At 34.7% G+C, this 27,974-nt stretch overlaps 1 protein-coding gene across 2 annotated transcripts in view; it reads left to right on the top strand.

Moving 5' to 3' along the window:
• The window catches only part of PDS5A (PDS5 cohesin associated factor A), a 77,169-nt gene that overhangs the window by 32,284 nt on the left and 16,911 nt on the right, over window positions 1-27,974 (top strand). For both annotated transcript variants that reach the window (XM_079305746.1, XM_079305747.1), the window contains exons 5-23: window positions 145-242; window positions 732-858; window positions 4,097-4,177; window positions 5,617-5,757; window positions 6,781-6,896; window positions 7,674-7,768; window positions 8,653-8,798; window positions 14,849-15,000; window positions 17,381-17,494; window positions 18,093-18,174; window positions 18,923-18,971; window positions 19,092-19,231; window positions 20,209-20,324; window positions 21,025-21,130; window positions 22,013-22,173; window positions 24,833-24,956; window positions 26,094-26,252; window positions 26,504-26,572; window positions 27,220-27,356. In XM_079305746.1, coding sequence (XP_079161872.1) covers window positions 145-242; window positions 732-858; window positions 4,097-4,177; window positions 5,617-5,757; window positions 6,781-6,896; window positions 7,674-7,768; window positions 8,653-8,798; window positions 14,849-15,000; window positions 17,381-17,494; window positions 18,093-18,174; window positions 18,923-18,971; window positions 19,092-19,231; window positions 20,209-20,324; window positions 21,025-21,130; window positions 22,013-22,173; window positions 24,833-24,956; window positions 26,094-26,252; window positions 26,504-26,572; window positions 27,220-27,356 — 2,213 coding nt within the window. The remainder of the gene's footprint in view (window positions 1-144; window positions 243-731; window positions 859-4,096; window positions 4,178-5,616; window positions 5,758-6,780; window positions 6,897-7,673; window positions 7,769-8,652; window positions 8,799-14,848; window positions 15,001-17,380; window positions 17,495-18,092; window positions 18,175-18,922; window positions 18,972-19,091; window positions 19,232-20,208; window positions 20,325-21,024; window positions 21,131-22,012; window positions 22,174-24,832; window positions 24,957-26,093; window positions 26,253-26,503; window positions 26,573-27,219; window positions 27,357-27,974) is intronic.

Genomic DNA, 27,974 nt, shown 5'->3' with positions numbered 1-27,974 from the left:
ATATCCAGTCTCTTTTCCCAAAGCATTTGCATTTATTGTATATTATTTTTCCTTAAATAGAAAAAAGCCCATAGCTAGCATGATTGTATTTATGTTACTTGATGTAAAGTTGTACTAGCCTAAATATCCTAATTTTTCTTTTAGAATTTAGCTTGGGTCAAATCTTACAACATCTGCTTTGAGTTGGAAGATTGCAATGACATTTTTATTCAGCTTTTTAGGACTCTTTTTTCAGTTATCAAGTAAGTTGAATTGCTTCCATTATATTAACTGTCAAAATGCCATCAGGTTTGGGGGTAGACTGAATCATTGCATAGTCTACAGATAAATATGTTTGAACAGAAGTCTTTATTTCTCTAACTGAAGAGCTACCAGGAAAGCAGATGAGTGTGAACTACTGACAGTATGGAGGGGTGTATGTCTGAAAGTAGATGTTTTAAAATTTGTTGACCATATTACAGCAGTATACTTCATTCTGATTAGTTTTTCTACTTTTTTTTTGTATTGGTTGTTATTGTCCTTTTTTATTTTGATTTGCTTAAAGCAGAGCTAGGTTGTTCTAGAATTTTGAACCATTATACAAGAGAGGAAAGGCACATGAAATACTTTTGAGATGTGGAGAGTGTAAGGGAGAGCAAACTGGACAGCATTAGATGTTGTTTCTTGATTGTACTGTTAGTATTTGCCAGAGTCTGAGAATTTAATACTGATAATATTCTTTATGATCTTAGTAATAGCCACAACCAGAAGGTACAAATGCATATGCTGGATTTGATGAGTTCTATCATCATGGAAGGCGATGGAGTAACTCAGGAGCTGCTGGACTCAATTTTGATTAACCTCATTCCTGCACACAAGGTCTGCTAATAGTATGCTGTTATAATAACAATAATTCTTACTGCCTTTTGCATGTTGTTTATCTCTTTATACACTTCAGCTCTTGTGACTCTTTTTCTCACATTCATGTGGGAATTACTTGGTGCTGTTGATTAGCCATGTCTAGATTATTCAATACCAGAAGATTGTGCCACCTCGGGATCTCTGTACTGAAACATAAATGGAGTGTGTGTTTTCAAGCAAATACAATAGAAAAACAATTTATCTTAAGGATTGTAGGTAGTTGCTTTTGGGATATGCTAAGGTTTTTAAATAGAGAAAATACTATTATAAAAATACTATTTTTAATTCAATAAAAGAGGGGCGGGGTAAGATATTAAGAAGACTTATGTGGTGTCTTGCTGTTCTCCCCAGCTTGCCTTTCTGTTGTGCTTCCCACACCTTCCACTGACACAGAACACTGACAAGCATTCCCTTGCTAGAGGAATGTTGTGCTCTTTGAAGAGGGTCTGCACATGAGCTTTTGAAGTACTTAACTGAAATGCTGTAATAAATTTAAAAAGAGAATTAATACAACTCATTTAGCTGTAAAATAAGGGAAAATGAGGTGCAGGCTGGTGATGCCTTACACTGACCAAGAAAATTCCCTTTTTAAAACACTTGTACTTGTCAAAAATGGGATGTAGTACTGTAAGTTTCAGTTACTAGTTACAGTAGATTAACTGTACTCTGTTTACCAAGTGTTTGTTTGTTCATCTGTTAGTTTAAAATAATTACAAAAATTAAGGTTTATCCATGACTACACAATTAAATTAGTACATAAAAGCAAGGATTATTAATTTGGTTGCATAAAGAGGGAGAATTCATGGAAATATGTAGCATGGGATTGACTAAGCTGTGGCCATTGTCATTTACCTGTGAAATCTCATCAAGCTTATAAAAGTATCTCTTGTCTGAGAGGAGTTTACTTTCCTTTTGTCGTAATCATGAGACAGTAATACCATTCTAACAAATCATTTTTATTGACAGCAGTAGGATAATGTCTCATTGAAATAGGTAACACTCCTACAACTAGAGTCCTTGTGAAAATACACTGTTCTTTGTACGTTGCTTCTGATGAATTACAGGCAGTAGATACAAGAAATGGAAGTAGAGAGTGGTGATCTGAGGTGATGCTATGAGCAATGATGGGCTTTGCTCTGAGGGTACTAAGGCCTAGTAAAACCTTGTACAACTTTGCAGTGTGGTGTGACTACTTGATTTAGGCAAAGTAAAAGTGAATGTGATCCTTTAACATTAACATTGTTACGGTTTTGCCTAATGAAGAAATAAGGCTCTGATAAAGAGGGATATCAACCTGGTTAAATACTGGATTGTAATGCGTATTTAGTATCACTTAGAGGACTGGTGCCACTCTTACTGGCATTTGCTCATGACTGAGCAAATGATATCCTGTAGTCAGTGCTCAGTATTGTAATTTGGTCAGTGTGTTGGTCTGTGTTACTTTGTTTCCTGTAACAACAGCACTTAAAGGATTGCAAGGAGAAAGTTATTTTGTCTGATCTGCCTAGAGTCTGACTGTCGTAATTATGTTCTCCTTTCTTGAACAGATCCTCATGAAAATTATGTGGTTATATTGCTTGTCTTTAGGTAAATCAGAAGCACAGTTGCCTTAAGAGCACAGTTGATTTTCTTGTAGGATGAATACAATAGCAATAGGTTTAGGTCTATGCAAAGCAAATACCAGTCGTTCTCTGCTATGACATAAGGAAAATATCAGTCTGGCAAGACTTGATGGATGTTTATTTTTGTAAAGAAGCTGAAATAATGTGTTTTGGATGATGCAGTCTTTTTGGGTTTTGTTGTTTGTTTGTTTTTTTTTTTAATTAGACATGATATACAGTCTGCCTCTGACTCTAGATTATATTGATTTGTGTGTCCATTCTTAGTAAAGTGATAATGTGATGTACACTGTTCTCTGTGTGTGCTAATGTGACTCTCACCTAGTAAATCCAGGTTTTCAATAGCAGTAGCATGTCACATTTTGCTCACATTTTGACCTGTGGCCTCAAATTGTAGTTCTTTTTATTGACTTCAAAAGTAGTGCTACTCAGTGAACATTTTTCTTTCAGTCTTACTTAAGTTATTCCTTAAAAACATTTTAAGGGGTTAAAAATCTTTTTTTTTCCTGCATGGGTAATCCAGACCCCACAAGGTTTCTTTTCTCCTAATAATCAAAATAGTGATTATTTGTTTTATCAAGTTATATATTACTTTTCTAGGCTGCTGTGGTGTTTGGTTCTTTGGTATTGTGGTGTTCTGTTTTTGTGTGTGTATTTGGGTTGTTGATTTGGGTTTGGAAGAATCTGTATTTAAGATCCATAGAAAATGTATTTTAAAGTTTCAGATTGGCAGTCCTTTACTTTTTAATACCAGCATAACAGTGAACAAGATTTTACTCTTGGATAGGTCTGGGGAGAAAGTGTTGGGATATTTTTTGAGAAGAATTTGTACAAATCTGTCTGTCTTCTATAATGAGACATCAGTTTAGTGCTTTGGGGACTGGGGAAATATTTGCTTGAGCCTTTGGCCACTTGTTTCTCTTTACTATCTGTTGATGAGCTGTCTGTGTCACCTCATTAGTTAAAAGAATATGAGGGAGTTGTTCTCAATTAGACTTGCCAAATATTGTATTTCCAAGAATCAGTCATCCCTAGGCTTTACTTGCATATTGTCTGCAGTGATTTGTAATTTTCAGAGCAATCAGCTCATCTAAATCTGTTTTTTTCCTCCAAGTTGAGTTAATTCTTAGATAATCTGTGATACTGCATATGGGATTTGTACATACTTGAACAGTCATTCTTCAGATTTGTAGTTACGTTCTTTTTCTTGCTCAAGAACAATATAAACAGTATTCAGATTTGTCATGTTACAATCAAATGTGTATTTGGAAAGTTAACTGCTAAGTTTGCCCAAGTGTAGGTGCTGTCTGTAGTCTCACTGTGGGCTGTCTCAGAGCACATGGTTTAGTCTGTGGAGAAGTAGTGCACAATTTTACTCTCTAGACGAGGCTGAGCTTGCAACAGTTTAATGAGTTTGTGAGGGGCAAACCAAACCACTTTTAAATATTTAAATGTAAATTCATTAATTTCTCAATGCCAGACTTGGTGCAGTGTATGGAGGTATGATAATGTTTCTTCAAAACTTGTTATTGCATGGGAAAACTCTGTAAAATTTTATTATATTTTCTTTATTTCAGAACCTTAACAAACAAGCGTTTGATCTTGCAAAAGTCCTGTTGAAAAGGACCGTCCAGACCATTGAACCATGTATTGCCAATGTATGTAAATTAATTAATCTGTGTTACCAAGTAACAAGTGTTCTTGTTATTGTCTTGATTTATTGGAGATTTGATGGGAATTTTTAGTCTTTTGAATTTTGTCTATAGAAGCTGCTACAATTTTTCTAATAGGATATTGTTGGCTTGGTTGTTAAGTGCGTGGAGTATTTCAAATATGCAAAGAGGAAATTATTTTTTTATCCATCTCAGTCTAATGTTAAGCCTAAATCTAGGCTGTGAAAATAGGTGACCATCAAAAATCCTGTTACAACAAAAGGAATTATTAGTACTTCATATGTCCAGCAACCAGCCAGCCCCATTTCATACCACACTTTAGGATGAAGCATTTCAAGCTGCTGGCACTTCGGTAGATTTTCTTTCCTTCCTAAACCTGCTATGATTGTAGTCATAGTAAAAGAGTAAAAGAACTATGCTTTTTAAAAGGCTTCCTTCAAATTGCAATTCCTTCTCATTGAATGTGTTGTATGTTCTGCCTATTAATGCAGCTACTGCAGTCTTTGAGTGTGGTCCAATCCATTCTGTTGCCTCTCCTTGGTGCTGTAGCAATAGAATTAATAAAATTCAGAGTAGTTTAAAAGGGAATTAGGCAGATTTGTAAAAGATTCATCAATAAGTATTTAAAAGCTCGAGAAGTCTAAATAACAGTTACCACATTCTATTGGTTTTGGAATCCCTGTTGTTTTAAGCTTTCTAATTAGAGTCATATCTGAAAACAGGATAAGTAAGGTAACTTTTGAGTTGATTTAATACTATTTCCCTTACTTTCCTTTTCAAGTGTGTAATACCTTTTTTTGTTCTAGCATTTGTACTGCTTAAATAATAATAACCCATAATAGTTAATAGGAAGTATTAAATTTTAATATACTTTATATAAATCCAAAAATAAGTAATTTATAATTTAGACTACTTTGGTTGGTTTCTGTTAGATGACTAATGACCTTGATACATTACCCAACAAATATTGCAAGACATAACATAAAGACATCTGGCATTCTTTAAAAGTGATTTGAAGCAGAGAACCTTCATTTTCAGCATTTGATGATCTTCAGTTGGATTTGGTTTCAATTATAAGAACATTTTTTTAAAGTGCTGATTTTTTTTTGGTCAATGTTGTATTGGATGAATATGCATTTTGAGTTAAGTTCTTTAATACCTGTTACTTTTGCTTGGGAGATAAGAGATTTGAAATTATCAAATTGTCATGTATTAAACTATCTTGATAGAATTAATAGAACTGAATTGATAAGGGTGTTTGCCAAAATTGTAAGGGTGAAATGCTTTGATGTAATGAAGAAATTGTGCTTTGAGTGCCTTTCATTAATGTAAAACCGTTACTGATACTACATTAAAATAATTTAAAAAAATTTTTGCATTAATGGTGGAAAATATACTACTACATAATATTGTTGATATTTTAGTTTTTTAACCAGGTTCTGGTACTGGGAAAGTCTTCAGTAAGTGATTTGTCAGAACATGTGTTTGACTTGATACAAGAGCTTTTTGCCATAGATCCTCACTTACTACTGTCTGTCATGCCACAGCTGGAATTCAAGCTGAAGGTGGGTTACAGGGTAGCTTTGGACAATCAGTAAAATTTATGGGGTATTAAGAGTGCAGAACTGTAGATTTAATAAGTGTTCTACTAGGGGGATAAAAATTCTGTATTTATTGCTTTATTTTGAAGGCAAATATAATATTAAAGAAGGGATACTAGAAATGTGTATGCAATTATATGCTTATTGTGCTTGCAAACATGTATTATGCACACAAAACATATATAATCATTATGATGATAAATTAATGCAGTCTAATGCAAAGGCTTTATGTACTTAGTCTTTGGATTGCACCCAAAATTTATAAAGTAATTAGATTGTGGTTGGCTTATCTTAGGTAATGCAAATGTGCTAGCTTCACTGTTGATTTTCTTCTGTGAAATAATGTTTTAATAATAGGGGAAGTATTTCCTAATATTTTATCAGATTTGATACTGTCTGCTGACTGCTTTTGAATCCTTAGAAATAGTTAATTTATCCTGATTTAGAAGTCTGTGGGGGTTTTAATTAAAAAGCTGTTTGTCTTTCTTAGGATTGTAAGTGGATTGTATGTGGGGATGTACATGTAGACTATGATTGCAACAAACAAAAGTAACCAAGAAATAGTCATTTAGTGAAATTGCATGTAGCTTTCATTAGTGCATATGTGTTTAAAACAATTTAATTGGTGTCTTTGCCACACACATAAAATAATCTTTAAAAAATTCAAATTTAATAAAATAGTTTTAAAACAAATCATTAATTGTTTATATTGTCAAATGTATGTTGGGGTACTTTGTATGGGTTTTTATCCCTGAAGGAGAATGACCTTTTAAAGCACAGACAGCTATTCAATGTTTGCAATGCATTATCTTAACAGGTGTTTGTGTATTTTGCCTCATATTAATCCAATAAGATAATTAAAGAGAATGAGGATTATCGGAAATATTTTTAAACTTGTTTTCTAATCTAACCTGCAGAAACAGAACATTTTTACTAAGGTATTATGGATAATAGTGTACAGTTCCTTTTTCATGTTTTGAATTTTAGAGCAATGATGGAGAAGAACGTTTGGCTGTTGTTCGACTTCTGGCTAAACTCTTTGGCTCCAAAGATTCTGATCTGGCCACACAAAATCGACCACTTTGGCAGTGCTTTCTTGGGCGGTAGGAGAAATGGGATACAATTCTGAATTTCTGGGGGTTTTTTATGTTCTTTTTTCTATTTTATTACAGTATTGCATTTTCCATTGGCTTTCCATTTTAGAGGATGTAACTATTAGTTTTTGAACTACTTAGTTTATTAAATCTTTAAAGCAGAAAACTGCCTTCAGTTATATTTTATAGAAGGAGGAAGCCTGAAGGACTGCTGCAGCTATGGGCATATAAGTTAGATAGCACATTATATGCATAGCAGAATTTACACAATAGTTATGCCAGCATTGCCTGAAATTTCATACTGTTCAACTGTATCTGCAAGTCTATTTTGCTTGGCATTTACCTGAGTGAAGAAATACTTTCTTTTATGTAAATGTAGAAGTTCATAATTTTTTAAAAAGTGAATGCTTTCGAATGGTTCCTATTTGATGCCAGTTTAAATTTCTGTGATTTTATGTGTGCATACACACACACACATTGTTGATGTTGTATGGAGAACTGTGTTCAGAAATCAGTGAGCAAAATCAATTGGGTCAACATTTTATCCACATACACCATATTCATTCTTTAATTTTAGTCCTTACTGAATTTCACAAGAAATAACAGATAGTTGTATGTGGTACATTATGGAGATAAATTCAAAACATTTATATTCTCTAATTTTGCCATATAAAAGTATTCTGATAGTTCAGAGAATATATTATCAACACATGTTATTACATAGAGAATAGTACTGATTTGCAAAGCTAATTAAAAATTAACATTCATCATCTTCTATCCCTCTAGGTTCAATGATATCCATGTCCCTGTGAGATTAGAGAGTGTGAAATTCGCCAGTCATTGTTTAATGAACCATCCAGACTTAGCAAAAGACCTCACTGGTGAGATGCTCATACAGGGGTTTAGAATAATCTACAGAATGAGCACGGAACTGTGTAACTGTTTTGTACATTGCAGTGTAGTTCGAAATCTATCAAGTCGAGTGCTTGATGCTGGATGGCAGAGGTATCTGCTGACTAATTGGTGTCTCTTCAAGACAAGTGCTAGTTATTAGAAAGAGGATTATGTGCTTTTTGTGTGGACTTTGTCAGAGTGAGTTGTTAAAAAGCTACCCATTGCAGAATGAATTTTGAAGTAATTTCAAGTTCTAAAGAAACTTTGGGTGAGGCGAAGCAAATATTGGTGCAACATCCTTGCTTGTTTTCGAAACCAGTCATTGAGTTCCCCACTGGTCTGTTCCACTGAGTTCAGAAAATACTTTTTTTCTCATCTAAACTATGAAGTTCCTTCTTTCTCTACAGTATCAAAATTATGAGCAGATTTCAGGCTTAACTGAAAATACTGCTGTTTTTTGATGTAAGCTATTTTATAATTGTCAGTATTTTTGATTTATTATTTACATTTTTCACTCTCTGGGAAGAGTTTCTCTCCCTTTGTTTCTTCTTATTCCCTCAACTCCCCTTACAATATATTTTAGTCAACTTTATTTCACTTTCTTGCTTCTAGAAAATGGGGTTATCATAAAAGCTATCACACTATAAAATATCACATCACTCCTGTATTCTTCTGATACTTAGTTATCTAATTATTCTGTATTTAACATAGAAAACATCAGAACTGATGTTTCTTGTGGGTAGCTGTATATTTAGTAGATTGCATGGTTGTGATATGACTGACATTTAATTGATTAAACGTTATTAATAAATCAGAATACATCACACCTGCATAAAAAAGCCAAGCTTTTCCTTGTTTCTGCTCATAACAGAGTATTTGAAGGTTAGATCACATGACCCAGAAGAAGCCATTCGACATGATGTTATTGTTACAATTATTACTGCGGGCAAGAGAGATCTGTCTTTAGTCAATGACCAGCTGCTTGGCTTTGTAAGGGAAAGAACGCTGGACAAACGGGTAAGTGTTAGTATTGTATTTTCAGCAATTATCTGCTTCCAGTATGCTTCAGTCAAAGTGAAATAAAAAAAGCCAAAGAATCAGAGAATCTTCAGAGTTGACTATTAACAGGAATACTGCCAGGAAAAAATAATTTTCTTATGAGAGCATGTTAATGAAAATTCCATATTATGGTGGCATCAATCAAGTGTTGTCAAGCAGATAGGGTCATTGAGTTGTGACAAACACAGTTGTGTTGTAAGAACATAAGAATGGTCACATGTTAAAGCCAAAGGTCACTATAACCCATTATAATTCTCACAGTGGTCAGTTTTGGCTTCCAACAATTTGTGATTTAAGGATTCAAGTCTGCTGGCACATGTTCATAATAACTTTCAACAGAACTTTATTCCATGTATTTATCAGGTTCTTTCTTAAATTTATTTGTTCTTTAGAAGCCTCCATGCCGTATGCATCAGTAAATTCAGGTTTAATGCATGTTTGGGAAAAGTAACTTCACTTGTTTGCTTTTAAACTTGTCTGATGATTTGACTGGATATCTCATAGTTCTTGGATTACATAAAATAATGAATATTCTTTGACTCATTTATATTTAATAAACACGAATACCATATCATTTCTAGTTCTTTGTTTTCCATTCTCAAGAATCACCTGATTAATTTTGACACAAATTGATTGTTGCATATTTCTGCTGATTCTTGTCTGGATGTTCTCTGTCCTGTTGGAACTAAGGTGACCAGACTTAGGAACAAAGTGCCACTCGGCAGAACATCTGATTTTGAATGGCATTCACAGTTTGCACTGTGTTGTGTACATACTTCATGATAACTTTTATTCTGAAATATTCTGCCTGTCTCTTCTGCTATTTCTGAGCACTGAGCTGAATGTTTGGAAAACATTCATGTTGATGTCAGTGTTTTTCTTGAATAACTTTAGATGGTATACTGCCAAATACTGTACGTGCAGTTAATGCTGGTGGGAAAACCTGTCCTTTATCAAAACTTCTTCCTTTTCGTATCATAACAATTCAGTACATGACATTTTCTGCAATTCTCAGTTACAATTTACATCTGACTACCTCAGTAAATTTTATGCACACTATTCAGTTCACTTTGCAATAATTTTTCATATGTTGAAGGTCAGAGATTCTTTTCTGACTTTGTTTGTAGGTTTCTTTTGTTCCCTTCATCATAAAAATCAGTCATTTATTTTCACTCATTTTCCCCTATGTTTTAGTTAATAATTAATTCTCAACAGAATTTTTATTTTAAAGGCCATCTGGTATGGGACTTTTTTGAAAGTTTTTTGAGATCCTAATGTATTTTACTGATGTACTTCTGGGTCTGCTAAAAGGTACTTTTTTTTTAGGTATAACTTCCCATTATATGAAGTTCAGTGACACATTTCCATAACTTATTTTTCAGCTTCTTTTATTTTTGTCAGCTCTTTGTTGTCATTACTGTTCTATTTCAACCTGTTTGCCCATTCAAAATCAGATGTTTTGATAAGTGGCACTTTGTTCTTTTTCAGACCCTTTGGTTCCTTTCACATTTGCTGTCTTCGATCTGTTTATGGATAGATTGCAATAATAGAGTAATTAGTATTTGGTATATAATGTCTGAATTCCTGTAAAAGTCATGGATGGGTCATGACCTGGTCTTAATGATTTTGTTCCTGTTTGCTTTAATGTTTTAAATTTTTTTTTTTTTTTTTTAATATCTCTTAATGAAACTTTAAGAAACCTCTTTAGACCTCTCTCCTGGAATAAATCTGTTTTTCTTTAAGTCATATAGAAAGGGTCTGGAAGGCTTCCTGCTTCTGGAACCTTTGGTGAAAATGTTTAGTTAGTGTGCTTTTAATAATTTCATTTTGAAACTATTGCTCATGCTTCATCAAGGATTTACTTTCAATTTGCCAGAGCTTATACTGTTTCCTGTTTACATTTTTTTGGATGTGGCTCCATGCTCTTTGAAGGGTGATGCTAAATAGTAGACTTCTCCATACTATGTAGTCATGTTGATTTTTTTTCCTTATCATTGTTATTTTTTGATAGGCTATAGAAAGGATACCTCCTGTGTCATTCTAGCTAGTTACTTTAATTTTTTTTTTAATTTTACCTTTTTTTGTTCCCCTTTACATGAGAATGTTACTATAGTGGATTTTGAGCAAAGGATGTCATCTTTACACAGAGAAATATTGATTTTGAGTATGTTCACTGATAAAGCACCTCGTCAATTAGTTTTACTTGGATCCTGATGTTGCTTGTTTCTCAGAAGTGATCCAGATCACCTTCCTTCTTTTTCAGCTGCTAAACATGTCCAAAAGATCATATATGAGATCTAAAAACTTTTAGTATAGCCACCACTTCCCATTGGGATTTCCACCTAGTAAGAATGGGATAATTGTTACTGTGTCTTCAGCACAGTGTCTGTTTTCCTTTATCATGCTGCTGTCAGTAAGAGGCTGTCAGATATTGCTGCACAGCTGTAATACTGATTTCTACACAGCTAGGTCTTTTCTGTGAGGTTTTAAATCAGTGTGGCAGCACTTAATGTTCCTCATATGTTTGACTAAGTCATGTCACACCAGTCATAGGTTTGATATGTTGCATTTCAAGATTAGGTGCTTTTTCTGGCAACCAGTGACTAATAACTTCATCTGTACATGATGTTTCTCTTGTAAAAATCTCTGGAGAGAGCTTTAATGAGAATATATCCTGAGGAGAAAATAAAATTGAGCACTGACTAGAAATTGCTATAACAAATAGTTAGCATTTGAACTAGACCTTAGCAGTACAGGATGTGTTGGTAAATGTGATTAGTGCTGTAAAATGAAGATCAAGGACTTGTAAACTTTCATGTGTTTGTTTTTAGGATTTTTCTCCAATTTGGGAGAGGAGCACTGATAATGTCCATGCAACTATCTTTATGTTTTCTATGTAGGATTTTCTCAATTCCAGGCTGATGGCATTTTACCTATTTTATTTATTATTTTTCTTTAAAAGCTGTGGATTTTGCTAGCTATTTACCCTTTGTAGCTAGGTTTCTGTTGGACACATCTACAGCAAACTCCTAAATGATCATTCATCACTTTGACTTCATCATTTTAGGTGTGCAGTCATCTATCAAATGAGTATCACTATTGCTATGAAAATAATGCTTGTCCAACAGGCTGAAGTAAAAAGCCAACCTATCATTTCAGTTCTGCCTCTTACCTCTATAAAGCAGGGAAAAAAATTAAATTGTGCTAACCAGTATGCCATTGAAGTGATCAGTTTTCTTTCTCCTGACCATATTCTAGTTGACACAGTATTGGTAAAGATAGTCTAAACACTTTCTACATTAAAAGTTTCTGACTAAAAGACACTACGTATTTTTTTAAGGAACATCCTTAGTTGATTTAATCTATATAGACATTTGCATGGTGATTGTAATTATTTAAAATTTAAATTATTTAAAAAACAACAACCATTTTAAAACAAACTAACAAACCCCACTTGCACCAGTAGTTTTCAAATCCATTTTTATTGCTCCAGATGGAAAAGTAACTGGTAACAGATGCTTCCCAAAAACTGAAATCTAGTTTTCGGTAATACTTGTTCTTAGGAAAGCTCCATTGGACACTGCCTCAAAAGTCTTTGCAACATCTTCACTTTTCAGAATAATTAGGAGACATTTTAAAAACAAATAAAAAAAATACTCTTTTCATTATACCGGAATTATCTTAGGAATGTGAGAAGTTGTGAGAATATTGACAGCTGACTTCATTGGCATTTCTGCCAACAGTCTTCCTGAAGTAGAGACTCAGGCCCTTAATAAGAAATTACTTGCACATCATCAGCTTGAAGTCAAAGCTAAAGAGTGAGGAGCCATAGCATCATACACCCGTTTTTGGTTCCTCTTTAGGCATTTTTCTGCATGTGTGTTGGTTTTACCTGTACTGAAAACCATTGTGGCTTTTTCCAGATGAAGGAGACCGATTATAAGATGTTTGTGAAAGGAATGGGTTAGTTATTCTATTGGATAAGGGATTGTATTGAACTTCCAATAGCAATTTTTTTCAAAACTCAGCCAAGCAGTCATCAGTGGAGGAATTTAATTATGTTGATCAACCAAGGAATTAAGGTTTTCAAAATTTTTCTGTTAATTAAATCAGGGTGGTAATTCTGTTACCTGTGTTTATTCATATCCTGTCTTTGGAACTGATTATTACTTTCCTCTTTGTTTATTTGCAGTTACAGCTTTAATTCTCAGAAGCATCTTATTCTTTTTTTCTGTTCAGTGACTTGCTTCTGTGGTGTTCAAAGTATTCTCTAAGGGTTTTGGTCCAGTGTCTCCTATTGTCAGTCTGCAGCTGCCTTTCTGCATGGTCTGAGATCTACTCTACAGCAATTTCATTAATCAGAATTCTATTGGCAATCCAAACATCTTTTCTTTTGTAACCCCTTGTTACTCCTTCATTTTAGGCTTAAATTTTCTGGAATCATTTCTAGAAATCATTTTTTGTTTTCTTCTGAGATGTTTTGACATTATTCTTGTCTCATATAGGAGATCTGCTGAAGCTATCAGCTGCTTTAGAAGGGTATATCTGAATGCAGAAAAATATTAATACTTCTCTGAAAATGTTTCCCTTTCAGGCCTTTATTTTCTTTAAAATGTGCTTCAGATTGCAACAGAAGCAAACAAATTCCTGCAGAAAGGTTAAACAATAACATCTATTTATAGCTAAAGTTTTTCCCTTTCATGAGAACTAATTACTGTGTTATGTTCTATCAAAGTCATTACTATCTTGACCTGTCACTTATGGTTTTAATACTTTAGAAGTATGTAACAAAAAATATATATAAGTTTATTTTTTCCATCTTACTGTTACAACCTACTCGTACAGCTACTGTTGTCTTGTGGTGGCATGAGCCATATTATCTTGAAGATTTGTCTTTTGTTTGCCCTTCAAGAAAAGAAAATAATTCAGTAAAACTATTAAGAAATTAAATGTACAGTACCTCAGTGGTATTGAGTCAAGCCTTCAGTTTAACAAGACTGAGGAAGTTACAGTATGAATAATAGTACCTACATTTATGCTTCATAGGCTGAAATTATCTGAGCATTGTTAGTCCTTGGGAGTTCAAGGCCAAAAGTGATATCTAGTGTATTCTGGAAGAAATTATCTCTTTCAGTTTGAGTTTCATACATTTCTTCTAAATGATGTGGGAAAACAAGTGTCTTCTGGGGTTTACTGTGTAAATCATTCATGAGACACTATGCTGCCTAAATTAAACCTCAGTTAATCCTCTGGTATGATTCCTTACACAAATCAGCACAGGAAGGCTTATGGATCTTGTCTGTTAAATTGTTTAATAATGGGATACTTGTTATTTACTTGAGGGAATAAAGCATGACCACCAAAAGCAAGATTGAGAACCCATGAACTCCTCCTGTAGCTCTTATACTCTGGGTTTTTTTGTTTATTTTTTTTTTTTTCCTTATTCCCTGTGGTTCTAGAGCAATTGTGTCAAGGCTTTAGCAGAATGGGCCTCTCCCACTGTCCTGGAAAGTGGCCTAAGAGTTCAAGCCTAGCAGGTTTGCTTTGGCCTGGGCTCCACATCTCCCGTGTCTAGGGGTGCTATAAGGTGGGGCAAGGCAATGGGAAGAAAGAAGTCTGCCACTTCTGGTGCTTGTCTCTGAATAAATAAGCCTTCCAAATCCTGACTCAGTAATACACTTACTCAGGCATACATGTTAAGCTGTACTTAACTTCTTTTCTGCTGCCTAGCTCCCAGATTTTCTTTGCTCAGCATGGAGAAGTATTGAAATCCTAGGTACTGACAATATTTAATCTGCATAGTACTGTCAAGGAAACCCCTTCACAGGCTTTGCAAATTCTCATCTAGAGGCTTCAAACAGCATTTTCCAGCTTTTGAAGTGTCTAAATTTAGGACATTTGAAAGTGGCTATTTTATCTTTCATGCTTCTGCAGCTTCACGGTATTTATTTATTTTTTTACTTACCAAAACCACTTCCCCCAATTCTTTTAATTTCTTCCCTCTCTAGTGGCGAGTAAGAAAAGAAGCTATGATGGGTCTTGCCCAGCTGTACAAGAAGTATTGTCTTCATGCTGAGGCTGGAAAAGATGCTGCAGAGAAAGTGAGCTGGATAAAGGATAAACTTTTGCACATATATTATCAAAATAGCATTGATGACAAGTGAGTCAATCTAAGTCTTCCTAATTTTAATTGTATAGTGATAAGAGATACTCTGAAAATATATGCTTATCTTGTGAAAGCTGTATTTATTTTTCTGTATTTATGGGTTGATGTATGGTGTATTTAATTAATCATTAAGACATGTATACACATATTCAGGATTGTTGTATTATCTGTTCATGGAGTCATTTTTATGTACTGATGGAAGTAGATCTGTGCTGATAGCAGATTTTTATTAACTACTGTGCAGAAAAAAATGGTCAAATATGGCATTTACTATGCCATTTCTTGCCTTACTGCTTTCCAGAGGCCAAGCTGTTAAAATGCATCATCTGTGAGTGTGATGTGTGTCCACACCCCACAGTACATGCATATAGATCTCTCTTTTGGGTAGGGACATTTAGGTAGACCAAAAGCTGAAGAGACATCAGAGGTGCTTTCACATTTGATTCATCTCTGTTTTGTCACTCAGTCCCTTTGGTTTTTTGAAATACCATTCTGGTGTTGAAAAAAGTATTTTGGCCAAAGTTTTAGAAGATTATTATTAGTATTTCAGAAAGAGAGAAGCTGTGAGATCATACAAAGGCAGAATTTCAGCTTAGATTTTTAATATGGTAGACTCAGAAAATTCTTGACAGTGTTTCTGGAGTGCTGTGCTTATGCACCCTGCTACTTGAGTCTGTTCTGTTATCTTGGTGACTAGTCTGAATGGGCCAGTAGCCTCCTTCAGTTGCCGGTTCTGATACTAAATTTTTAAGCATTGCAGTGGTGAAGGTTCTCACTTTGTTCATCTGGCTGATTGTAAGCAAGCCATAGTTACATATTTGATTAGTTGGCACCTTGTTTGAAAATCTGGAAATCTTCACATAGTTTATACAAAGCTAGTTTAGCATATCATTAAAATATACTTTAGTTTGCATTGAGAAGTTTCTGATTTTTCTTCCATGATTACATCTCATTTTCAGTACGCGGGTTTGATGGTGGACAGAAGATGAGTCAAAGTTGTGTAGTGAATGGGACAGATGTGCCCTGTTGCCATTTATTGTTAGGCTAGCCAGTCACTTTCTTTACAGGAGAGAAGTGTGTCTTGCAGTTACTCCCACTTTGTAAATCCTGACCCTTATCCAACTGGGACCAGAAAGGGGATAGTGCAGTCTCTCCATTTGTATTGACAGCTTTTCTAGAGCATGTTTCTGTAGAGACACGGACTTAGAGCAATGTTTGTAAATCGGTAAGAGTTCTGATGCCTCCTATCTCCTAGGATGTTAAACAGATGGAGTCCCTTGAGATTTGAAGATCTGTTCCCCAAACAGTTTAGTTCATGGAGTCATGAGTAGGAAAGTGTACATTTAGAGAGACAAAGCCAAGTTTTCTTTAATACTAATGGGCTGTCTTGAGATAGTTGCATGCATAACCATGGTAATCCTTTTATTCGTCTGCCTTGCCCTCATATCTCTTGGAATTTTCTTTCAAGAAAATAAATTGTGTGAGCAGAAATAAGGTGTGTTTGATCTGTGCTGCTGTGGTCTCTGTACAAGACACTTGCAGAGTTCTTGCTAGTACTAGTGCACTGGTATATAGTGAAAAAGTTCTAAAACTCAATAAATATATATTAATAAATATAAAATTCTATAGCTGAACATTGTGCACAGCTATTAGTATGAATTAAATTAACATTTGAATGTTCTTTCATAGGGGGCTATAATTAGATGAACTACTTGTATTTTGTTGTTCAAAGTTGGTATTTAATGTAAAACTTCAAATGTGTATTTTAAAAAGATAATTGGAGATGGCTTTTGCTGATTTGGTTTGTTTTCACTTAGTTTCCCTTTTACCCCTTTAATTGTGTACATTTTTGTGCTCCTTCATCTCCACCCTTCTAGTGCTGATTTTTAGCTTGTGTATTAGAATGAGTAGATTCTGCAGTACTACAGTTGAATTTTAACCATTCCCTCAAGGATACTTCAGATTTTTACTTTTCCTCCCCTTTGAGTTATATTCTTGTATTCTTTCTCCTTTATTTGAGCTTTTTACCATCTGTGTTCTTCCTTCTATATATTCAAATAAACAAAGGGAGATTCTCAGATCCTAAAGGCAAGGAGAATTTGTATGGTGACAAGTGACTCCCTCTTAAGAGGTGAAAGTGAATGAACATGGTAAAGCTCTCAAGGACCAGTTCTTGCTAATCTTTCTATCAATAGTGGAAGGAATCCTCATAGCTGAGAAAAAGGCCACTACTTTTTTATCTTTTTTCTTTGTTGAAAAATCCGGTTTTAATAGCTTCCACTAGTTCTTGTTTTTTCAGCTTGTCTGAAAGGTATCGCAGTTGTTTGTCATGTACAGTAGTGATTTCTCGTTTTTTTTTCTTCTATTCCTGCAGATTACTGGTAGAGAAAATCTTTGCTCAGTATCTTGTTCCACACAACTTGGAAACAGAAGAGCGAATGAAGTGCTTGTACTATTTGTATGCTAGCTTGGATCCAAATGCTGTCAAGTAAGTATAGTGTGTATTCAACAAATACTTGCTTTCTTAGGCTTTTCTAATATCTCTGCTATCTTACTTGTATTATATAATAAAAATACAAATAATGGATGCTTGGCATTATTTGCAAGTAGCATAGTATTTGAAAACATACATCCCTTTTATGTACAAGCCCAACACGTCCATTAGATGAAAAGATCCCATGATGTTTGAGAACAGTCGGTTTATCCATTCATTTCCATCAAATGCGAACAACGCAGAAAGTGCACAAGTGATGATTTGTAGGTTTGCCCTGTATTAGGGACCATGATGACAGTACCTGTAACTGAATTCTAGTTGATGGTAGCCTGTTTAATATTTGGGTGCTTGTAAGAAATGCTATGGGTGTCCTGCATATGTTAAATTGTTCCTAGAAGAATAAATGAGATGATGTTCTGTAAAAGGACAAAATCAGTTCCATCTTGTTTTCAATAGTTGTTCTTAATATTTGGTAGGTTTTGAGTTTACCTAGCACTTCTAAAATAAATAAGGAATCAATATTGTTTAATAAAACATCCAGCATATTCTTGTCATGAAGGAATTTTTATTTTCTGGTTTCCCATTTTTGCAGAGCACTGAATGAGATGTGGAAGTGCCAGAACATGCTAAGGAGTCATGTACGAGAATTGCTGGATTTGCATAAGCAGCCCACTGTACGGTTTTGAAAATATTTATACTTTATCCAGTGGATCTATGGGACTAATTTACTGGGTGGGGGGGAGGGGGTTAATACTCTATCGTTTGTTCAGTGTAACTTTGTTATTCATTGATTTCTGTATGTAGATGACATTCCATTCTTCCGAAGCAAAATTGCTTTCTGTAATGCTTGAAAGGTATAGGACCTTCTTCTGTTGATCATTCTTTCACAGTACTGCCCAAGAATTTGGAACAAGTTTTAAAAGTTTCAAAGGTTTTTGTTTGCTTTTGACAGAACTTTTTTCTTTCTTACTTTCTAAGAGATTTTGAAAATGGGATATGTTGTAACATAAAGCAGTGTTTTCTTCGTTGGTTAGAAAAAACAAATTCTTAAGTATTTGTACTGGAATTTTACTTTTGGTAAATAGAAAGGGCATTGCTTTGAGGTTTTGGTGAGAAAGTGGTCTTGTGGGAATTTTCTGTTTTGGGGTATATTGGGGTCTTTTTCCTGATTTTGACGCGTTTTGTGAATTAATGAATTTTTGCAGTTTTTCAATGTTACACAAAGATTTTTTTCCCCTTTTTTTGTAATAGCTGCTAATGATAGTTACACTATTCCAGTATCTATTATTAAATTAAAAACATAAAACATAAGATTCAGGAGTAGAAAGCAGTGCTGCAGAAGAACTAACGGATCAGGTTAAAGATGTATTTAATAAAAGAGATATTGCTGATTTGTTTGTCTTTTTTTTCTGTTGTCCTCAGTCAGAAGCAAACAGTGCTGCCATGTTTGGAAAGCTGATGACCATAGCAAGTAAGTGTTAATAATTTTTTATAAACATTTTATAAACTACTGCAGCATTCCTGGAAACTGTATTTCTGGGAATCTCAGCCTGCTAATTTACCTCATGTTAAATTACTTTTAATCATACAGAAAACCTTCCAGATCCTGGAAAAGCACAAGATTTTGTGAAGAAATTCAATCAGGTTTTGGGCGATGATGAGAAACTTCGGTCCCAGCTTGAACTGTTAATTAGCCCTACATGTTCCTGTAAACAGGCAGATGTCTGTGTGGTAAGGAAATGCAAAGGCAAACTTTTATACCATAAGTATTTGTGCTTCAGACAGCTACCTGGAATTAATGGTCGCCTCGGTTACCTAAACACGTCTTTTACATGTTTCCAGTTTTCAAAAAATGCCTTTTTGATTGACCTGTAGAGATTAGGGAAAAGATCATGATGATGATCATTCATCTTCTTAAGAAAACTTTAGCTTTATTCCTTCCTGGGATTATGACCTTCAAGCATAATATCTAGAACACAGATTTTTTTCTTCAAAATGCTTCATTTCAAGTGTTTGTTTTGTGGTAGGGTTGCCAAACTGTCTTCTCACACTGGTTCAGCTTTCAAGTACCAGCAAGTCGTCTATTACTATCTGCATATTATTAATTTATTTCTCATCCTAGAATAGTATTTTGGTATCACTCTTTCTTTTTCTCATGTTATGTAACCTCTTTGATGAAAATACACAACTTAATATGAAATTGTACTTTTCCACATTCTACCAACCACCACAGATTTATTTTTTTTTATGGTCTAAGGCAAAGCAAGCAGTTTAATTGACAGAAATTACAAAGATCACAAAGAGCATCTACAGACACAGACTTCTTGAGTTTTGTCTAATGGCTCAGAAATTTTTCAGGGAAGGCAGCAGGACAGCTTTTTCATTGTTACAAAATCTCATGTACTAGAGGGTTACCCACAGTTTTCTGAATTACACTTGACAACAGACATACATTCTGTGCATTTCACTTCACTATTCCTTAAATTTGTTTTGAATTTGGACTTCAATTCTTAAGAACCCCTGAAGAACTCAAATTAGAAACCTATTTAAATAGCTTTATAAAGTGTGTCTGCTTTGAATATGACATGATAAATTACATTTCACTGATTATACCACACACTCTGTGGTAAAAAGAAGTGACTATATTTAGCTTGCTCAACATGTTAAAGAAGTAAGTAAATTCTTGTTTGTATCTAATATTATTGTAGAGGGAGATAGCCCGGAAACTTGCAAATCCTAAGCAGCCAACAAATCCTTTTCTGGAAATGGTCAAATTTCTTTTGGAAAGAATTGCCCCTGTACATATTGACTCCGAAGCCATTAGGTAAGTTTGAAGGATAATGAACAATTGACTCATAAATTATTAAAATGATTATAGAAATGGCAAAAGAAAAAATAATTTTCTTAGGATTTAAATTGGTCTGTCCTAGCACTAAATGTGTGGGTAGCTTTAAATCAAAATTATGTAGATGTATTCATTCCCAGCAACTTAGAGGATGCAACTTCTTTTGATGCTACTTTGTGGTTCTGTCTGCAAAATGATTTTGAAAATGTAGCAAATGTGGTGAAAATTCTATTTGTGGGACTTCAGGTGAAAACTGTGAACATAATTTTCGCATAGTTAACTGCAGCACACTCTTCCATATAGCATCTGAATTAATTAGCTTTTGTGGGATTGTGTAAGAGAATGTTTTGATTCCTTTTGAGACTTGTCTGGCAACCTAATTACGTTCTGAAACTTGTGCAAGTATGTGTTGATCTAATGCCGCCAGCATGGTGGGGGTTTTTTTGGATGGATTTTTTCCCCCTAAAGAATTCATTTTGCAGAAAGTGAAATTAGGAGGAAAAGTACTAATGTAATAACTTAAAAAATAGCAAAAACCAAACAGCAATGCCAAAACTACCCTCAAAGGACTATTGTGTTCCCTTTATATGTTGTGAAAACCAAGTAATCTTGCTTATATCTCCAGCCTTTAACATTGTCATACTTACTTGTTTGTTCCTTTTTGTATTTCTCATTTCAGTGCACTAGTAAAACTAATGAATAAATCCATAGAGGGGACAGCTGATGATGAAGAGGAGGGTGTAAGTCCTGATACTGCTATTCGTGCGGGACTTGAACTTCTCAAGGTAATCTACAGAAATAGAGTTATAATCTGTAGTAGAAGGGACAAAAGTGGCATGAGTAACAAATTAATGTTAGCATGACTATAATAGTTATTACTTAGATAATTACTTTTTTAATGCATTAAACTGGTTCTTAATACTCTCTTGAAATAAGAATAGTGGAAGAGATGGTTTATAGTGTCTTTTGAAAAGGATGCCGAGCATTGAAATGGACATGTTAAAGCAGAAATTGGTTTCTGCTAAGCGAAGTAGTAGAGAAGAAGGTGTAAAGTGAGAGGAAGAGAAACAGGGAAAGTGGGAGAGACTCTTTGGGGTGTGTATGACACTGGAAGGGAAAGCAAGGAATTAGCTCAAGAGCCTCATTATGTAGAGAAAAAGGGGAACTTGTGTTCTCAGTGGTGCTGAGAAGTGGAAGGGGGAGAAAGAAGGATTTTAAATATCTGGAAAACAGTAGGGCATGTTTTATTTGTAGCTATCTTAACTTTCTTTGGTTACTTTTCTGCTCAGGGACCATAGATTCTGGAGAAATTAACATTTTAGTTCAGTTAAATTAGGTTGAAAAGAAGTGTTCTTAAATAGAGTGCAATATAAACAAATACTCTTACGTGTTCATTTAAAGAAGTGTGTTTTTATATATTCAAATAATGTAATATCTTACAAAATACGTGGAGGACAGGAGGACCTGAAAAACAAAACCTAGATGAATTTATATGAAGATTTATATATAATCTTTTCCACAATGTAGTTACTGAATGTAATAGTTTCATATGGGCATGTAACAGCTATTTGTGTTAATGGTAATGCACATAAACAGCCATAATTTTGTTTTTCTGATTATTCATTTACTGTGAATAAATATACCTTTGTTTTAATGTTTGTCTGCAGGTTCTGTCCTTTACACATCCTACCTCGTTCCACTCTGCAGAGACCTATGAGTCTCTACTGCAGTGCCTCAGGATGGAAGATGATAAGGTAGCTGAGGCAGCCATACAGATTTTCAGAAACACGGGTCACAAAATAGAAACCGACTTGCCACAGATAAGATCGTGAGTATTATGTGCTGCTTTTCATATCTGGAATTCTGCCTCTTGATAGTTTATTCAATATGTTGCCCCTATAGACTTGTTAATATGAACAGCTGCTCTTCCATGATTTTGATTTCCTTCAGTACCTTTCTGTCCCTGTCCCTTCATTTTTAAATTCTGTGCTCTCACAGTTTTTACTTATTTATTGAACGTGTTAGGTGGTACTTAAATATCGTCTTCATTATAATAGACATATTAAAATCAGTGCATAGCAAATCTTTTAGGTCACAAAATAAACAGCAAAGATATGATTCCTTGGCGTAATTTCTACTCATATCTGTCCTTCACATGATTTTTCTATCTTTGTAAGGAAAGCAGATACAAGCTCTGTAGTTAACAGCTCTGTTTGTTATTAAACAAGATGGGAAACAAAATCTAAAAGCAGGCATGAATTTCTAGCAAAGAACAATTGGCTGGCTGTAAGTTGTCATGCAATTAATACTGTACTGCTGAATAAAGCTGAATAATCTACTAGGTATTCACAGACTATTAAATATCTTATGAGTAACATTTGAAACATTAAAATCACCCTGTCAGTAACTAACTCATCCAAATAATAAATCACAGGTTTCAAGTTCTCACATATTGAAATAACATTTAGGATATTGCCATGCTAAAATGCATACCAGTGTACACTTTTAAGTTGGCCGTAAATTAAAGCTGTAACCTCAATGATTCTTCTGAATGGGGATCAGATTTTGGACCAAAATAAAATATTACAAATATAAGTATATGAGAGATACTTTAAGACATTTGTAGGAAAAAGAGAAGGAAAAGCCCAGCAGTCCCCATTGTCAGTACACTTCCTAGTATAGTCCTGAGTATCTTTGGTTCCCCCACCAGAATTTAATTGACACTCTATTGCTAGCCTATATCATGTTCTCTCAAAGGATCTGATACTGCTGCCAGTATCATCTTTTGATGTTGTGCCTTAGGCAGTTACTGGTGAAGCTTAGTCTGGGAGGTCTCAACTTTAGAATGTAACTGTCAAAATGGAGGTGGCATCTTTGGTGTGGTTTCCAGGCAGGTCAGATTGGCATTCTGAAAAGCCATGTCAGTGTTTACACTTGACACGAAGAAAAAAGAAGTCTCAGGAGAAGCAGATATTCCAGATTTCATGTATTCAGAAATCTTTGTAATAAATGAATGACTTGATACAATCAACAAGATAGTTTGTTTCAAGGGATCTGTTGGTGTTTTGGATTTTTTTTAGATGCTTCTGTGAGCAGGTTACTTGCTGTGCTTTGAAGCAGTGTTCACCAGCAGCAGCTCAAATTATTCTTCTTTGTATAGGAAGTGAATAAGGGTTTTTGTACCAGTTCATGGACAAAGACTACCATATGATTGAGGAGCCTGGTGGAAGCACTGGGCATGCTCCAGCAGAGCCTGTGAACCATGTGTAAACATGTAGATGTAAACATGTGAAGGTGCATGTCAGCATTTCAGGTTTCACCTTTCGCAGATTTGTGTCAGTTGAGGTGTGCTGAGGTGTGGTTTGTAACTGCTGCACCAAGGTCTGGCAAAGACACTTTAAATGTATGTGCACTTAACATGTAGTTTGGGTATTGAAGCTTGCTTTAACTGTAAGCTTTACTGAATTCTTTCCTGTATTGACTCTTAATCCAATTTGTGGAATCTTGGCAGGTTTGAGAAGAGATTTTCTGCTTCAGGCTACTGTTAACATGTTTCTCAGTGTCTTTGATTTGATTTTTGGAATTTGTGGAGATTTTAAGGAAACTGTTTGAGGTTTGATTCTTTCAACCAAGCAAGTTGCTCTTTAGCCTCCAGTTGCTGATTTTAATTATGTAGAATGTGTCAGCGAGGTGCTGAATAATCCATGTACTGAATACTATATTGTTAAAGAGCTTTTCAAGAAAGAAGGGAAATTTTTTGGGATGTTTCTGGTTCAGACTCTTTCTAGGTGGCTTTGTTTCTTCATGTCAGTTGCTGGGTGAGTTGCAGAGTGAAGTGAGCCTCTCCAGTTGGTGTCTCAAGTGCTGAGCTCTGAGGGGACAGGCCTGCCTTCCTGTACTGCCTGAGTAGTCTGACCAAGCTGGACCTGGTATCAGGATTGGCTTCTGCCCTGTGCTTTCCTTCTGTGCCTTCTGATCAGCAGATAGATTGCAGGAGATGCAAAATCTCACAACAAAGCAGTTGTTTACTTGGGTGTACATTGCAATTAAAAGTTCAGTTGTAAAAGCCTGTAAACATGCTGACGTTTAGTGGTTATTCTCAGCTTTCACAGATTTTCTTCAGCCCTGTCATTTCCAGGCTTGGATAAATAACTCCAGGAATTTACTGTAGCTGAAACTGTCATGTTCCCCCCACCTTTTATTTGTCTTCCTAAATAGCTGGTTTTTGATTATTATTTTCTATCATGTTTGATCTTTTTTTCCTATGGGCTATTTCCTTCTGGTATGTGTACAGCCAGATATTCAACAAGTATTGGTAAATACAATTCCGTCCTGATTTTTACTTTGATTGTGATCTTTCCTGAATACACTTCAAAGGAATGCTTGATTTATAAGACAGTGATGATAGATTTGTATGTGTGAAGACACTTATTTTTTTTGTAGATTGCAAATTGCATTTTAAAGTATTGTATTTAATGTTCACACAGAACACTAATTCCGATTTTGCATCAGAAAGCAAAAAGAGGCACTCCTCATCAGGCAAAACAAGCTGTTCACTGTATACATGCCATATTTTCAAATAAAGAAGTACAACTTGCACAGATATTTGAGGTATGTGTTGCCTTTTTGTTTTAAATATTTGCTTGTTAATTGATACTGGTAATTAAAATTAATTCCTACTGCTTATTAACAAATAACAGTTTATGCAGTAAGGAAGCCTACAGATGTATGGTACTTAAATTATTAATTTTGCAATAGCAAGTTACTAATATTTGTCTTAAAGTCACAATTTACTAAAATTCTCATGTCTGATAGATGAAGGTTTTCTTTTTTATCTGCATGGGAGAAGTTTGGGGGAAGTAAGATAAATATGCTGGCCTGATCCACAGCAATTCCCATGGGGACACGTATAGCAGATACTAAATGAGAGATAACATCCCCTGCTTTCAAGCTGTATTGAATTATGGAGCTTTAAGTTAAGGTCTTTGCACATACAGCCTTGCCTCACTAAGGAAGTTAGTGCAGAACGACGTGACTGGAAGCTCAGACATCCACTTACTGCTTCCTTAGGCAAATTATTTAGCAAAAACATTTTCTATACAGAGCAGAGAGTTTATTACTTCTCACTCTAGTCTTTTAAATAATAACATTAATCTGCACTTGTAAATTATTTTAGGTTTTTAATCTTGGCTGTCTTAGAGCCTCTGCATAATTTATAAGCGTGAAAAGCTTTGAATTAAGCTCGCAGAGTTTGATCTCTGCTTAGACTTCTGTGAGAGTGCTTGTTCCCTCCCTGATACCAGAACCTGATGCCATGGTGTGGGGTGATACAGGAATTGTCCTGGTGACTGTTACCTGGAAGGTAAATACTGATGGCTAGTAAAAATGTCCCTGGTGGTTTCCAAGGTTTTGACTGCTGTTTTCTACCATTGGCAGTTGGGATTCAGGCTTGCACAATTCTGAACAGAATTGAATCAAAGTTTTTTTCCCATGTCTCTCAGGTTTTAATGTGTTTCATGTTAAAATAAGAAGAGAATATAGAATTTGATTTTGCCTTACCTTATATGAGATTTTTGTTTACTCTCTTGAATAGGAAATTACATTCTTTATACCTCTGATTGCTAATTTTATTAATTCTTTTAGAAAAATTATGTAATGCATCAGCAGTACAGCAGTTAAATAAACTGTTTTAAGACATGATAATTTATTACCTGAAGTTGAATTTTGAATTTTTTTTTCCTTCCTTAGCCTCTTAGTAGAAGTTTGAATGCTGATGTACCAGAACAGCTTATAACTCCCTTGGTCTCTTTGGGTCATATTTCTATGTTGGCTCCAGACCAGTTTGCTTCTCCAATGAAATCTGTTGTTGCAAATTTCATTGTGAAAGATCTCTTAATGAATGACAGGGTAAGATTATCCTTTTTTTTTCTTTTGTAAGTGCTTATTATGCTTATTATGTTAACCTGTTAAGAACTCTGTGGGGAATAGAGCTTTTTTTTGTCACATGAGTCCTTAAAGTAGTATTCTGTGAGTGGTTAGAATTGCATTATAAAAAGTATTTTAGTAAAAGACAGACTAATCCATGACTTTTTCTGGTTTTACTTCTTCATTTTCTGTATGAGATGAACCAGTCTGTAAACTTACATGAATTTCTATAGTCAACAGGTGAGAAAAATGGAAAATTATGGTCTCCAGATGAAGAAGTCTCTCCAGAAGTACTAGCAAAGGTGTGTTATCTGCTGACAGAAATAGTGTGTATATCTGCAATTAAAAATTTACTTTTCTTCCAGTTGTGCTATGGGGAACATTAGAATAAATCCCTTCAAGTTTTTTTGTATTAGTCCTATTAGAATATTGTTGGTTTTGTGGGTTATTCAAGCACTGATAAAACTGATAGAAACTATGCATTCTGTTGTCTTCACTTGCTGATACTAATTATTCAGAGCATTGAGAAAATAAAGAAATGAAAAAGTTTTCATTTTCCTTACAATAAAGGTGACTTTACTTTGACTTTACTGACTTGTAAACATATTTAAAATAAGTTGAGACCCTGATGAATGTTAATCTAATTATGGCTATTTCTGGAATTTTTGTCTATTGCTCTTGCTTTCAATCATGTATCAAGTATCATGCATCCTTTGCAGATGCAAATCTGCAAAGACAATGGACCACAGTTGAAGTCTCATGAGGTCACCAATACTAACTACTTCTTCCTTTTTCAGTCTAAGTATTTACTGCTTCATTCTGTTCCTTTAAAAATGTATCAGCTTTAATTCACAGAAATCTGTGGGAATTTCAGTTTGACAACAGTAGGTTTTAGTAACACACCAACTTTGGCTAGTAAGTTGATTGTTGATTTGTTTGTGTGTGCTAGGTGCAAGCAATTAAACTTTTGGTACGCTGGTTGTTGGGTATGAAAAACAACCAGTCCAAATCTGCAAATTCCACACTCCGGTTATTGTCAGCCATGCTCGTCAGCGAGGGAGACTTGACAGAACAGAAGAGAATCAGGTCAGGTTTTGTTCCTTGCAGGCTTCCATAAATTTTGTTTTAGAATTTCAAAGAATGTTGGCTCTTTTAGAATGCTTGTGGAATGTTAAGGTCAGCACAATGTTGACTACAGATCAGATCAGAGCAGTAGTATTAGGAGTGGAGTGACAGCATGAAATTGTTAGATAATCCCTTTCTTGCAATTTGCTAATACCCACACATTTCCAAATTAGATAAGTTTCCTAGTAAAAGAGTAGAGAGTAAAACACCTGTAGAAGGATCTTTGAAAACAATTGAGTGATAACCACTTCCCAAGCATGCTGGATTTTATCTTGGGTGGAGCTTCTTCATTTCACTGTGGGGGCAACTGCACATCAACTTCATCTTGAGGGTGAAGGAAGGAAAGAGAAAAACTGGCAAAAGTGTTGCTTTCATTTAGACAGTGATAGGAAAACAAGAAACTTGACTCATCTAGTTTCATTGTTTTACTGGAAATGGAGGTTTTTTTGTAGGGAAAGTAAAGCACTTTATTTTTCACAAATTTGTTATGGTTAATTTAGCTTGATCTAGAGCTAAGTTACTGGGATTTCATTGATTGGTCATTGATCTTGTAAAAAGAAGAAATTGAGACATGCAGGT

Source organism: Erithacus rubecula (assembly GCF_903797595.1).
Source record: "Erithacus rubecula genome assembly, chromosome: 5".
Taxonomy (NCBI): domain Eukaryota; kingdom Metazoa; phylum Chordata; class Aves; order Passeriformes; family Muscicapidae; genus Erithacus; species Erithacus rubecula.
The sequence above is the reverse complement of the archived record's forward strand: the minus strand, read 5'-3'. Positions and strand labels throughout refer to the sequence as shown.